The sequence below is a fragment of the Charadrius vociferus genome, unplaced genomic scaffold (assembly GCF_000708025.1).
Source record: "Charadrius vociferus isolate BGI_N301 unplaced genomic scaffold, ASM70802v2 scaffold262, whole genome shotgun sequence".
Taxonomy (NCBI): domain Eukaryota; kingdom Metazoa; phylum Chordata; class Aves; order Charadriiformes; family Charadriidae; genus Charadrius; species Charadrius vociferus.
Window position 1 is genome coordinate 3,197,485 of NW_009647218.1, and position 14,217 is coordinate 3,211,701.

The following is a 14,217-nucleotide window of genomic DNA, read 5'->3' on the forward strand; positions in this document are numbered from 1 at the left end:
AACCTGGTTGTTTTCAGTATTATCCCTCAAGAATAGAGCCATTTCTGCTAAGTGTTCATTTTTTCACTAACTTGAAACTGTAATTGCACAGGTGGTCTGTGAATGCATCTTTTGGTTGTACCCTAAATACTGCCTCACTCTCATGGATGTGTTGACAGAATATTTCTCACTTTTACAAGCTTGTAATCATTGGAAACTTGATTTCTTAGAAACACCTTCTTAACTATGATTGGAGAAGGAAAAAGCAAACAGATTTGTAAGACCTGTTTGATAACTGTTCTGACCTTGAGCTTATTCAAAGAGGTTTGAAAGGTTGTATTCTGTCACATGAAACCTTAATGTGATGTGACACGTAGCCTGCATATTAGTTTCCTTCATGTCAAGACGGCGTAATACGACATAACATGTTGCTTAACACACCGCACTGAAATATGATCGGCCAAAAGCTCAACTATGCAATAGTGTGTAAGTTGAAGTGATCATTCGCAATAGTTGCATTTGTAGGTCCCAATGCAGGGAAAATAAAGCCAAGTTTATATTCTGAAAACATTAGGAATATGTGAGCTATAACTGTGTGCATAATTCTCATTGATTTCAGTAGTTTACAGCTGTTTTGCTTTGCAGCCTTCCAGAAGTTTTTTTTCCTGAACAGGACACTGAAATAAGCACTTATTGACAAGTAGCACATTTCTAGACCTAGTCATACTTAAATTTCATTCCTTGAAGTGTTTCTCGTCTGTCTGAAAGATACAGAAGCTGCTTGTTAGCAAAAGAAAAAGACCTGCAGACAATGCAGATGTACTCTTCTGAACAGGGACAGGGAACAAACGCTTTTCTGGACCACAGGTAGAGAACAAATGGTGCCACTGTCTTTTTGGGTGGGTAGAAGAGTAAGGGAAAGAATGGGCAGGTCCTCCTTTTCATTAGGATGCAAAGCCATAATGTGACGGAACAATTTCTGTAGCAAAAAAATGCACTTTCATTGAAATAGAAATGTTTTATGAGACAATTATGTTATTGATGACATTTTTTATAAGAAACATTTCCTTTAGATTTTTCTTCTTTGCTGCACATAATTTTGAATTTCTATACTATACCAAGATGTTAATTTTAATGTCAGGATTGGTTATACTCAACCTCACTGAACTGGGGACAATGAAAGGTGGAGCTGTCCCATTGCCTTTTGGAAAACATAAGAGACAATTAAGTTCCTTTAAGCAAGAGTCTGGAAGTTCAAAAGATTAGAGCTTCCACCCAAAAAACAGGCACATGCAAAAGCATGTGGGAAGGGTGTTTCATTGACTGTTGTCTTGGTAAAAGGCCATGTGAGAGGCAGCAAGAAAACATCTTAGAAACAGAGACAGAAAAGGGCAATAAGCCAAGGATACACTCAGAATATATGCTAGGAGTGTGATCTTGATATAAACTCAGCGTAAATGTTTTGGACTATGTGTCAAGTGAAAAAGGCAAAGAGTGTTGAGTAAAGAACTGTGGGCAAAGAAATGGTTTTCTGCGATTGCGTAAATAAAGCTTTCTGCATTCTCTCTATATAGGCAGAAACACAGTGAGGATACCTGGGTCCATTCCTTTTTTCACCTTGTAGCTGCAACTACACGCTGCATCCTATATGGTGGTCAACTCTGAGATCCAAAATAGGAACAGTATTTTATATCAATGTATGTTGTTTTAAATAATGTAAAAATTAAAATGAAATTAATCAAGCCCAACAGAATTTAAATGAAATGCTTGACTCTATCAAAATGGAACATTTTGACAATGTTGATGAACTCAAATCAAAATATTTCCAAATTTTCATTTTGCAGGAATTTAGAGCTTTTTCTTGAAACTTTTTTTGGGGGGTGTTGGTTTGTTGTTTTTTTTAAAGGGGGATTTCCTACCTTGGAATTTCAAGCTCCTGAGAATCTATCATACTGTAAGTATTTTTGTTTTGAAGTTGCTTTGGCTAAGAAGATGTATAAACTTACATAAGACATTTTTCTTATCTACTTATGATTCCCTGAAGCAACAGTCTGCCTTACAGAAGAAATTCTTAGCATTAGTTTCCAAAACAAAATAATTGGTATGTATTACTAGCACTGTGGCAGCAATTTCTTTTGATGGCTAGTATTGTTTTTGCTTGGGTTGGGTTTCGTTACATTTAGGAAAAGCTCCACATCTTAGAATAAGTGTTATAAAAACAGCTGAGAATTAGAGTGTTGCATCCAGTGTGCTGGGACATAAAGGGCAGGATTTCGCTAACACATTATTTCCAAAATGTACTACTTTTTTGTGTGTTTCCTTTCACATTCTCTGTAGCAGGTCTGACAAGCAGATCTGTTTCAGGCTACACTCATGGCAGAGCTCAATTTAACCCTATTTTTCTATTATAAAAAGCATACACCGAGCATTTGCTGTACATTAAGGCATTTGCTGTGAAAATCCTGCCAGTTTTCTGCTCCTCTGTATATCCATAGTTCTATTTAATATTTTAATGTGGTTTTTCCCCCTCTTATTCAGAAAGATATCATATCCTGCATAATGGGAAGACATCAAAATAAAGTTCATTTATTAGCAAGACTTAGGCATGGTATCTGCACTCAGCATGGCTGAAGTAATTGAAATAAAGCAAATGAGAACAGCAAACAAGCAAATCTGACAAGCAAGTGTATCTTAAACTCCTGTTTTCAAATTAAAGAACACGAGGAGATAGAAGACCAATAGTGTTCAAAATTGCCATTGACCTCCAATGGAGAACAAATTACAGTAAAGGGTTAACACTTCGATGATTTCTGAAGCGAATGAAGAGAAACTTCTATTGCTGCTTTCCAGCCCGTGCATTTTGCTAATCTATATTTGGCTCCCATTGTAACATTCTCCTTCCACATAGCAATGCATTTGGAAAAAGTGAATTTTTGTCACACTGCTTGCCAAGTATTTTAAACTGACACCAGCTATGACTAATGACAGTGCTGGAATGTGCTGTTCTCAGTAGAATAGAGGCCTGTACAGACCTAGGAGTTTCCTGGGGTCCAGCTTCTGTCTGTTCAGGGGGCTGGTGCCATACAGCAGTGAATGATGTTCAGAGTGAACCAGCTGTATTTCCTCCAGACTGGCTTTTCGACCTCGAATTCGCTGAAAGAAAACAGCAGAGGCCTACAATATTCCACTGACAATATTTAGGGAGAAAAAAAAAAAAAAGTAAAGGTCCAAAATAACATTTAGTATGATTAATAATGGGTTGAAATTGCGTCATGCAGGAATGTGACACTGATTTGTTTATTAAAGTAATGCTATACAAAAAACAAATGCGTGTGTGGTTTATCACGAATGCTTCACTTAAGCCTTAGCAGAGTTAACTTCATACAGGGTTTCACATACAAGAAAAGGAAAAGATTCTGCCTCTTTTCTACATTATAGAGATAAGAGGTACAAACCAAAAGGTTTATTTCTTAAGTAAGAAAGCTAGCTAGAAATAATCTAGTTTAAAGAACAAAAACTTATTCACACCTGTAAACTGCAGATGTGTTCTGAATGAGGATTAATGTTTTTTGCATTACTATTAGTACTTGTGATTTATGCTGCTAGGAGGAACATGAGCACAATGAGGAGAGCCAGGGAGAAGAAGAAAATTAAAGTTTAAATTCTTTAATAAAATATTTGTCTATCTTTTCATTCTTTTAATGTACATTTGATATCCCAGGGTCATTTTTGCTGTTACACATGCTGACTCACTTGCTTCCTCAAATTTTTGTAAGAAGAGTTTGTCTCTTTAACGGTTTCTTCAGCCTGTACTCTCCCCACTTAAATCAGTGTTAAAAAAAATGGGATGTCTTTCTATAAATCCATTGAAATTTAATCAGTTTAGGAAGGAAGAAAGATAGGAAAGAAAGAAGAAAAGATAAAACGAACACATTCTTATTCAGCAAATCTGTCCCTTGTATGTATTTGGAATTACAGCTTGTCATAAAAATATTTACTTCTCTGCTTGTGCTACTGCTGCACAGACTTTGCAGAGACAGCAAAGTGAAGCAGATTTGGTTCAGGTTTGGGCATAATAAACAGCACTGTCAACAAAGTTCTGGTCCTGAGATGATCTTTCCTATTGATACTGGATAATGTAGAGAGAAAAGAGCCCTTTTTTAAGGTCTTGGATTCTATTTGTGGAGGTTGTCCTTATGAATACCTGGGGCTAAACCTCTCAAAACTTAGACTGTGGATCTGTCTGACAGTCAAGGTCTACAGATAAACAGGTATGGAAATTATCTAAATAGACCATCCTATTCTTAACAGACTGATTAACAAGTTACAGAAATACCATTCAATTCTAGTTTTTTTAGAGGTTAAATTGTAATTCTTTTTTATATCCATCACCTACTCATGCACATCAGAAGGCACCAGTTTCTTCACTAGGAGAAGAAAGCAATACTATAATTAATAAAGACAATGTACACTGTGGAAGAAAGGAGCTGCCGGGGGGCTTGGGGCAGTCTGAAGAACCATGCACAATTTATATTGAGTTAAGTAGTGGCAATTTTTTCTGACTAATCAGGAAAAATGTCCTAAGAGTTAGATCGAGATGACTGTGGATAAAGCTCCCCCTCAGGGAAATGGTGGAAGCCCTGTTTCTTGCAGTGTTTAAAACTTGACTGGACACAGCAGTGGAAAAAACATTTTAGTGAATGATCCAAGAACTAAATGACTTAATAAACCCTTTTTCATCTCTAATTTCTTCAAGCCTCTCCCAGTCTCACATGAGAATTTGTAGCAGTGCACTCACATCCTTTTAACACACAGTTGCACAATCAAAATCAGCACATTATGTTACTTCATGGAGTCAGTAAACTCTGTAATGGTTCTTCTGGGTCAGATAAAATATTTTTCTTCACAAGTGAGGTGACTGGTAACATTCATTCGTTCATCCATTCTCATTAAGGTCTATGTTTCTAATAAGCTGCTTTAAAATCTATATACCCAATTCTCCACAGCAAAATTGGGAAGGGAGGCTGGCTTTTAGGACTGGCTAAAATAAATGTATGAGAAAAGTAAAGAGGTATTTTATGAAGGTCACATCAAAGAACCTTGAGTAAAATACTCTCTGGCCATGTATTTTCTACAAGTTATACAAAAACTCTTTAAGAGATGTTTAAGAGACTTAATTATCTGGCTCTTTTAAAGGGCTGTTAAATGCCATATCACTTTAACTATAAAAGAACCCACAGCTAGCTGTTATTCTTACAACAGGGAGCTCTGTGATATCTTATGGAATATAGCTATTTGCCCTAACAGAGTAGGGTCTGCAAGTGGCTTCCCCACAATGTTTTTCCAAGGAGCTACTCACTACCCAATATTGCTAGTCAGATTGTTTCAGGCAGAAAGACGTTGTGCAGAAGCAGGTTTGATGCAGAAATCAAACAGCACCGAGCAGGACCCCCCACTCCAGGCTGCTCCCAGCTGTGAGGTCCTTGGGGCACAGCCAGCGGCTGAGCTGCCAGGGCAGGCACAGCCCAGAGCTGCTCTTTCTCCACAGCTTCTCCAGCCCTAACCTTGGGCATCGGCAAGGACATTTACACAGTAAATGGCAAGATGAAAGGGAAGGGTAGACAGCGCACACGTCCGTGCTGTTTCTGCATTCCCACCTCCTCATTTACTGTTCCTTTCACCCCGCCCTTGCAGTATCTCTGCCTGTCAAGCCATTTGCAATAACATTAAAATTCCAACTGTCTAAGGTTCTACACAGAGGAAACAATAATTCATATTAAAAAATACCTGTAATAATTACTTAGAACAGTTCTTCTTATCCGACGGTGTCAGGATTTAGCAGACCTACAGAAGCATATGTTATGAGTCTGTTGCCAGAATCTGGAATCGTGTAGCTTCAGTTATGCAAAGCAATAGTTTCTGGCTCTGACTGCCGTGAGTTATCAGACAACATAACATATGCATTTGTATAACTACACATACACTTTTAACCACATCTTTTTTATTTTAAAGTGTCTTTCTTAATTTTCATTTGCCATGGTATTATCAAAAGCCTAAAATGTAGTAGAAAGCAGAAAATTGGCATAAAGCCAATGACAAAGGAGAAATAGCGTAGGAGAACTTATGAAGTATTTGTTTCATTCAAGGGGACTTGAATACTGCATCCATCCATCTGCTTCATCCATAGAAGGCAAGTCATCATTTTCTAATGTGCATGACAATTTGTATGTTGGGTCTCTCTGACATATGCAGTTCCCTCATCAATGGAGACATTTCAGCATCTCAAGAGAGCAAAATACTGCACCTGAGTGCTTCACAAATCAGTCTAGAACTAGAAAAATGCTATCACCTTTCACAGAATGTAAGGTCAAGGAGGAATGTCTAGTCTGGTCTTCTGTTTAAAGTAGACCATTAAAGTTGCGCACAGATAACCTCTATTAACCTGAAGATTTGGGTTAGACTTTCAGCAGACTAAACTCTTGCACAGTCAGAGATTCAAAAAGGCAAAGACGACACCGCCTGTTTCTCTCTGCTAAACTAACAGGAATTGTTGACATAGCTTAAGCAATATTTCTCACTTGAGTCTCTCAGTGTACGGTGTCCATTGCCTTTACCGCAGCTATTTGTACAGAGGTAATGTCTCTGAAAGCTCTTAGGCTATCTAATTTGTAAACAAGGTCTTCATAGTCTTTTCTACTTTTCTTGCATTTTTCATAGTTGTTAAATTCTGTCTTTTAAAAAAATATATATATACATACATAATATGGATCTTTTGCCAACAGCTGCACCTCTTGTTGTCTTTCCATTATGTGGGAATTGCAACCATATCTCTAATACGGATGCACCCGTATAGAGACGCATTTATTCTCTTCATATGGTTTGGTCTTCAATTGCTTAACCTGAATATGTTCAAATTTTGCTCTTAAAGTGTCTTTGTGGGCTAATTTTCTTGTATTATGGGATTTTTTCACATATTTCAGTCTTTGTGATCTGGCAGACTCAAACGTTTTTTAAATCTTTAAATTCTTTCCTTCTCTCCCCTTCAGTCCATGAGATGTGGACAGCAGGCAGTGTAAGATGTCTTCCTAATCCAGAAAACTACCAAAATTCAGATCAAATTCCAGGCTGAAAAGAAAAATGTTGCTGGACCACAGTCCCTGCAGGAAGTAGAGTTGGGGGCACAAAGTGGGACTGTGTCTACATTTTTCTTTTCTTTTCTAAAACTGTGCTGATCAGTCTAGCCTAATGTCAGTCATGTGTGCATAAATTATGGCCCCCAAAGGAGCCCTAGAACAAGCAGAAAGCAGACACCACTACCAAAACATAATTCAGTCCTTTTTTTTTTTTTTTTTTTTTTGTGGAATTACTTAGGATTCAGAGGGTTACTCTGAAAATGCTCTTTAAAAAAGCCAGATTAAGCAGAAAGAAAACACAATTTTGTAGTTTTAAATGGCTTGTCTACCTTAGATTTTGTGAAGTCCACAAAAATAGGTGAATGAAAATGAAGAGAAAAATTCCAACCATGATCATATCTAGTTTGCTACTTAAAATGCTCTGTCACTACTTGTAGATGTGTGAGAAAGCTAGCAGAAGCTTCACAACATTCATGGATGATTGTTGTGTTTCTTCTGTCTTCAGAGACTGTGCCTGTGAGATTTTTTTTTTTTTTTTTTTTTTTTTTTGTCCCAAAGGTAGGGCAACTATGCATTGCTCTTTACCAAGAGAAATTTGAAAAAAAAAAAAAGAGAGATAATGGGTGTTTTTATGCAAATCTTTGCATCTTTTAGCTGCCCTGTTCTGGTATTGCATTTGATAACTGTTCCACATCTGTCAGCCTTTACCAAACACGGAATAGGTATTTCAGTAAACATGCACAAAACTTTTAACCTAATGCAAAAATATTTGACCTGAATGTTATTTTCCCAATACGTATATAGTAGGACCATAAAAAAGTCCACTACAGGGGGAAATTACTTCACTGCCTTGCCTTGGACTCAGCCAGGGACAGGTCTCTCAAATCCCACTCTCCAGGGCTGGCCATGATATGGATGTGTTTCTCCTTTGTCTTGGAGAAGCCAAGGGGGGAAGTAATCTATCTATTTGGAAGAGTAATGCAATTAAAAAAAAAATAGTTCAAAAAGCTAGAACGAATTTCTCAATTTAGCAAAATCCTCTAAAGTGTTGTTTGAATAACTCTAGAGCTCAAATTTCTATGGCTAGGAAGACAAAAAACAGTCTGGAGAAACAAGTCCTTTTGACTGTGTCTGAAGCAGCAAATTAAGCAGTGCCAGGAAACATTTCCAGGCAGAAGAACGCAATCATCTGTACTATTAAATTGCTAAAGTGGTCCTTCACACCGTTTTGGCTGAGCAGCAACTAGAGCTCTCCCAAGCAACTCCCAGACATGGTTTGGTCACTGGCATGGGCCAGGGAGCATTCCTGGTAGTATGAACATGGGCCTTTCCATGCCAGTTGGCCGCAGTGGTGAAGAACAGTCCCAGGCACATTTTATTTTGTAGTGAAGGCACAGCTTTGAGTACCCCAGTCAAACCTTGGTATGATTTTACCAAGTTATATTTTAACTATGCTATATATGGGGGCAATATGAGCGAGATATATATAGGTAATAGACTGGGTCTAGATTAATCTACCAAGATTAGTCTATTAATGGCAGCAAGCATGGTGCCGCCTCAGTATATATGACTTCCATCATTCCATGCCCAGTTAGAGATGATGGTTCTCTATGCACTTGGCCAGTCATCTCTCTCCAGGGCCATAGACCTTTGCTGTGTGAGGGGTTAATCCACACCCTGCGATTTAGGAAACACACTTTGCTCCCTGTATAGATAACAAAGATTGTATATACATAGAAAGACATTGAGGTTCTGGAGCATGTCCAGAGAAGGGCAAGGAAGCTGGTGAAGGGTCTAGAGAACAAGTCTTATGAGGAGTGGCTAAGGGAACTGGGATTGTTTAGTCTGGAGAAAAGGAGGCTCAGGGAAGACCTTATCACTCTCTACAACTACCTGAAAGGAGACTGTAGCGAGGTGGGAGTTGGTCTTTTCCCCCAAGCAACAAGTGATAGGACAAGAGGAAATGGCCTCAAATGGCTCCAGGGAAGGTTTAGGATGGATATTACAAAAAAGTTCTTCACTAAAAGGTTTATTAGCATTGGAACAGGCTGCCCAGGGAAGTGGTGGGGTCAACATCCCTGGAGGTATCTAAAAGACAGGTAGACATGGTGCGTAGGGACATGGTTTAGTGGTGGTTTTGGCAGTGTTAGGTTAATGGTTGGAATTGTGATCTTAAAGGTCCCTTCCAACCTAGATGATTCTACAGTTCTATGCTTTTTATAAGGGTTTCTTGGTAGATTAAGAAAATAGGGAGAGTCCTCTGGCACAAGCCTGTGGCTAAGGATACACACATTGCAAGGTAAGAAGATCTGAGCTACCTCTGACTGAATTAGCTTTGATCCTGAAACTCCTCATAAGACAGAGCATGGGACTTCAGCCCTTTCGTGGGACTATTGTTTCAGTAAAGGAAAAAAAAGAAGGTTCACAGTTACTGCAGAGGATTTCCTAAGTGGCTGTTGCAAGTTGCTGTTCCAAAGCTTCCCTTCTGGCATGAGGCAGTGCACATGGCAAAACCTGACCAGTGATCTCCCCCTGTCTCCTCACTGCTTCTGATAGAAACTGTGGGAAATTATATTAAGAAATACTGACGTCCGTGAGGGGGCATTTGGAAGTCAGTAAAAGAGACACTGAAGCTGCCCATGGTGCTTTGGCTCTGCATCCTCAGTGTGGTATATTCCAAAATGCAGCTTAATGGTGGCCTAGTATTTCTTGAATAATGCAAGAACCACTCCTTTAGTGATACAAGTCATATATGCAACTGAATCAAAGCACCAATTAAGCAAATCACCACATCCTTCTTTATTTTGAAAAGTGAGCAGATTTAAGGACGTGTTTGATGTCAAGCAAGTGCTAAAGAGTTCAGTGAAACAAAGGACAGATTGCATGATCAAATATAATCCTTCTTTAGCTACATAAGAGGTTCAAGATAAACACCAGATCTATGCATCAGTTTCATACTGAGGTTCCTCAAAGCTTTATCGTCAGAGTTTACATTTTGACAGCTTGTTTCACATTCCAGACTCATTTCAAAGCACACAATGCGAGTCAAAATTAACTGAATGCTATTCGACATAAAGTGACTTATTTCCCCTCTGCCCACTCACTGGATTTTGCAAGACCTAATAGGCTATATTTCAGTCTTTGAAATCGCAGAATTGTAAGATGAAACTTTAAATCTTTTGGGAAACTATTTGACTGCATGCACCTCAGACTAACCTATACTACTTTACCAATTTACACCTTTTCCAGATCCACACAATTTACAGTTCAGCAATGTCTGTTTATCATGGAAGAAAGCAACACATTATAGCGCATTGTGTTTTATTTTTTTTTCTCCCTTTTTTGTCTTTCTTTATGATATGTATCCTGAGTCAACAAGGTAACTAGGCCTTATTTTAGTAAAGCACTCAGCTGCATGTTTAACTTACTCCTTAAGTATGTGATCCCACCAAGGAAACCACTCGTGTGATATGTGGCTTTCAGGGCCTTGCTGAAAGAAAGTCTCCTTGAAGTTTGAAAAAAATTATCTGAGCTAAAAAAAAACATTAGCCTGTTAGAGTGCTGCCATCTAGTTAGATGAGTGAATACAACAAATCCATTTCTAACGCTTGCACTATCTCACTGCCCAATACGCTAGGCTACCTGCAGAAAATCTTTGTGAACAGTCACTAATAACTAATCAAAGGGACCTATTGTACCAGTTCCTCTGGGTTTGTAAAAACCTAAGTATATAAATAAAAGTGATTACAGAAAACAGAGTATAAGAGCCCTGGCAATTTTGGGGATCCTGCAAAACACAAGCAGATTTGTGTTGAAGTTTGTTAATTTGTGCTGCAACAGAGTAAGCAACCCTCAATTGCCACAGGCTTCTGCAGAAGTTGACAGTGCTGCACAGCTCATGGGAAGCAGTGAGTGGTAGGAAAATAGGAAAAGGCTGTTTTTCAGTAAGCCAAGTCAGATATGAACCTCAGAGCCCATATTTGATTTAAGCATGATGTTTTAATATACAATTTTGTGAGAGAAATCAAAGCAGAAGAAAGTTCCACACTTGCTCTGATGTTGTCTAGAACGTCTCCGGTTTTGACTTGGTACCCATCATACACCAGGCAAATGAAAACACTATGAAAACAGACTTTGGAGTCTGAAATAAGACAAGATGCAATGTGCTTATGGAGTGATACAAATTACATTTAAAAAAAAAAAAAAAAAAAAAAAAAAAACCAAACCCCAGTGTTCTATGTTATTACAGCAGTAAAATCCTTGGCTGCTTGAAAAAGTTAAGAACTGCTATTGAAAGGACTGCACTTTTGTTTGACTACTGCTTGTCTACCTTCCTATATCAAGGTGAGGAACACAGTCATGTCTGGATTGTATGTTCTGATGTATGTGGATAAATGGCTTTCATTGTGTAAGTTCTTTGTTTTCTGATTGAGAAGTGTGCTTTCCTAAAATGCATTATTTTAACATTGTCAGTAAAGTCCAAATAATTCCTAAGACGGATTACTGTCTTATTGCAGAAGTAAGACAGGTTTAGGATTTAATAAATTTGCTATTTACTTTAACAAGTCAAGTATCTGGTTTTATTTTTTATTACCTCGCACTTGTTCAGCAACCCAGTTTCTTGCAGCCTTGACCAGATGCTTTGGATCCTTCCAGCGTGTTCAGGGTGATTAGCATAGTTGCCACACATACACTGGTGCTTCAGCATCAGACTGTCATACACAACACCTTCATCACAAAGACAGCACAACAAGAAACAGCAGGTGAAAAAAACGCAAGTTATACTGTTCCGTGTCATGCATATTAGAGCATAACTGGATTTTATTTGACAGTTACAGCAAGATGAAAACTCTGGATCTTAATTCCCCTTTCCTCTGGGAGACTCTGAATTTTCACTTAAAAAGTACATCTTGTGATACTGATAAGGCAAAAATAAATTCTTAAGAAAAGATACCAATAAATACAGTTAATTGTAAAGAAGAAATGAAATTGGGCGGTGTCTTGTTAAAGATTTTATGGCTTAAAAAAATCAGTCCTGTTACTGAATCACTTGTTTTCTCTTTCTCTAGTGGGTAAGGTCAGTTAAAGCTGTTAACCCGTATATAACAAGAAAAGGTTATATGTTTATAGCAGTGTAAGGAAAATCATTCAGAAAAACCTTTTAAAATAAATTTTGAAATGACAATGCTACTCTGTATTTGTACTGCTTAACTAATACTATATTAATTCCAGATCTCAAAGCATAGCAGATGGAAGTTTCAGAGAGTTGCAGCAGTGGCAGCCAGAGTCCTTTTTCATTAAAAAGAAAAGTTCCACCCACTACTCAATTAGGACCAAATCCTGTTGTTAGACTGCAATGCAAGGTTTCTTTTGAATTTTCTACGCTCATTTATTCAAGGACACAACAACTTTATATGGAACAGCTATCAATATCACATTGCTGTGCATTGGGAGCAAAAGAGAAATTTTAGCGAGTAGGCTCAAGCTAAACTCAATTTTCTAGTCTTTCAAAACAAGTCTGAAACACTGAAAAATTATTTTATTTATTTACTTGTTGTTTGCATTTCCCTCAGAAATGTCTGGAACAAAAGATATTTTCCTTACCCCCGTGAAACATTTTCATTTGGGAAACATTTGGAGTTTTCTTCCCCTTGCAGTTGAAAGGGACTCAAATTAACAATTTCTCCAAGCTGCAAAACTTGGCATTCGAAACCTCTTTCTTATGTGCCACCACTACTGCAGATGCCAACACATTTCTGGGAAAATTGTGTTAGCCTGCTACTAAAAAGTCAGCCAGGGAGGAAAACACAAAATTAAAGTCCAGATTCAACAACAAGCTCAACACCACCCTTATTCAGCAAATTTCTTGAATGGATATTGAACTTTAATAAAGTATTTAAGAACTTTACTGCATAAGAGTCTGTATACATTGTGGGCAATGCAAAGTTAGGGTTCTGAGATAATTCAGAAGTTAGCCAGAAATTATGCTGCTCTAGAAATATTTATGCTGCCATATTTCTTAGCTCATGTACTTTAGAACTGATCCTTTGGGATCTTGCTATTTAAGCCAAAATGATAATACAAAAATTATGTTTAACATAAGGACAATACAACAATAATACCTATATGCAGCATGACTAAATTTATGCTAAATGATTAGCTAACAAACAAAATAGTTCATTACCAATAAATTCTTGTATTTACTTTCTTAGTTTGTTTTCTTTTAAAGAAAAAAAAGAACCAGTGAAAATCTGGAGTTAATAAAGTGATGCAGCTTAAAATCTTTGCTGGCATTGTCAAAGCAGTTAATAATTTCCTTTTTCTGCTGTTATTTGCATGGTACCATTTATAAGCTTTGCTGCTCTATCATCAGGTCTTATAAGTTATTTGAAATAGCAAGTATGCACACAAGTAAATGCACGCTCACATACCTCGCTTTCCTTTTCCTGGCACCCAAAGTTTTAATTTCTATAGTCTGTTGCATACCCAGATTGTACAGTTTGCCAGTGGTCATTATACCATTAGTTAAGAAAACTTTTCCTCCCATCCCCCTGCCCAACAGAGAGGGTGTTTAGATGCTAAATGGAAGTGCATCAGGACTTTCAGAAGCTGTTAGGCAGAGTACACAGTTATATCCAATGGATTTGAATGGAAACACTTGGTAAATATTAATAAAAGTAGCTGAAATTTGACAGTATCTCCTGCCTGCCATTTTTTCAATGAATGTTTTCTTCAATTATCAATGCTCCCTACAGGCTTACGTTTGCATAGTCCAAACTGCAGTTAATAGAAATAATATATATATATAACTATGTTTTTATTATACAGAATCAAGATGTTATGTAATAATGACACTTTTTGATCTCCTATATCAGATTTGCAACTAAACAGTGGTTTTGAAGTGAAATGCTGAAACTGTGTATTCAGGATGCCTTCTCTGGTTGACATAGATATAAACATCCTTTTCTTAGTGTATTGGTATTTTTCCTAAAATAGAATATAACTAAAAATTTAATTTTATTGTACGTGAATTATTTTGTCTGAATCAAAAATCAGTTTAATCGGGTCAGGTCAGCATTGCATGGCAGAAGCATCTGCTCCAAAC

General features: G+C 37.5%; 1 protein-coding gene across 2 annotated transcripts in view; it reads right to left on the bottom strand.

The window, feature by feature from the left end:
• Positions 1-14,217, bottom strand: part of HDAC9 (histone deacetylase 9) — a 281,151-nt gene that overhangs the window by 124,706 nt on the left and 142,228 nt on the right. For both annotated transcript variants that reach the window (XM_009879560.1, XM_009879561.1), the window contains 2 exons: positions 11,707-11,840; positions 3,012-3,132 (listed from right to left, as the gene is read on the bottom strand). In XM_009879560.1, the coding sequence (XP_009877862.1) occupies positions 3,012-3,132; positions 11,707-11,840 (255 nt within the window). The remainder of the gene's footprint in view (positions 1-3,011; positions 3,133-11,706; positions 11,841-14,217) is intronic.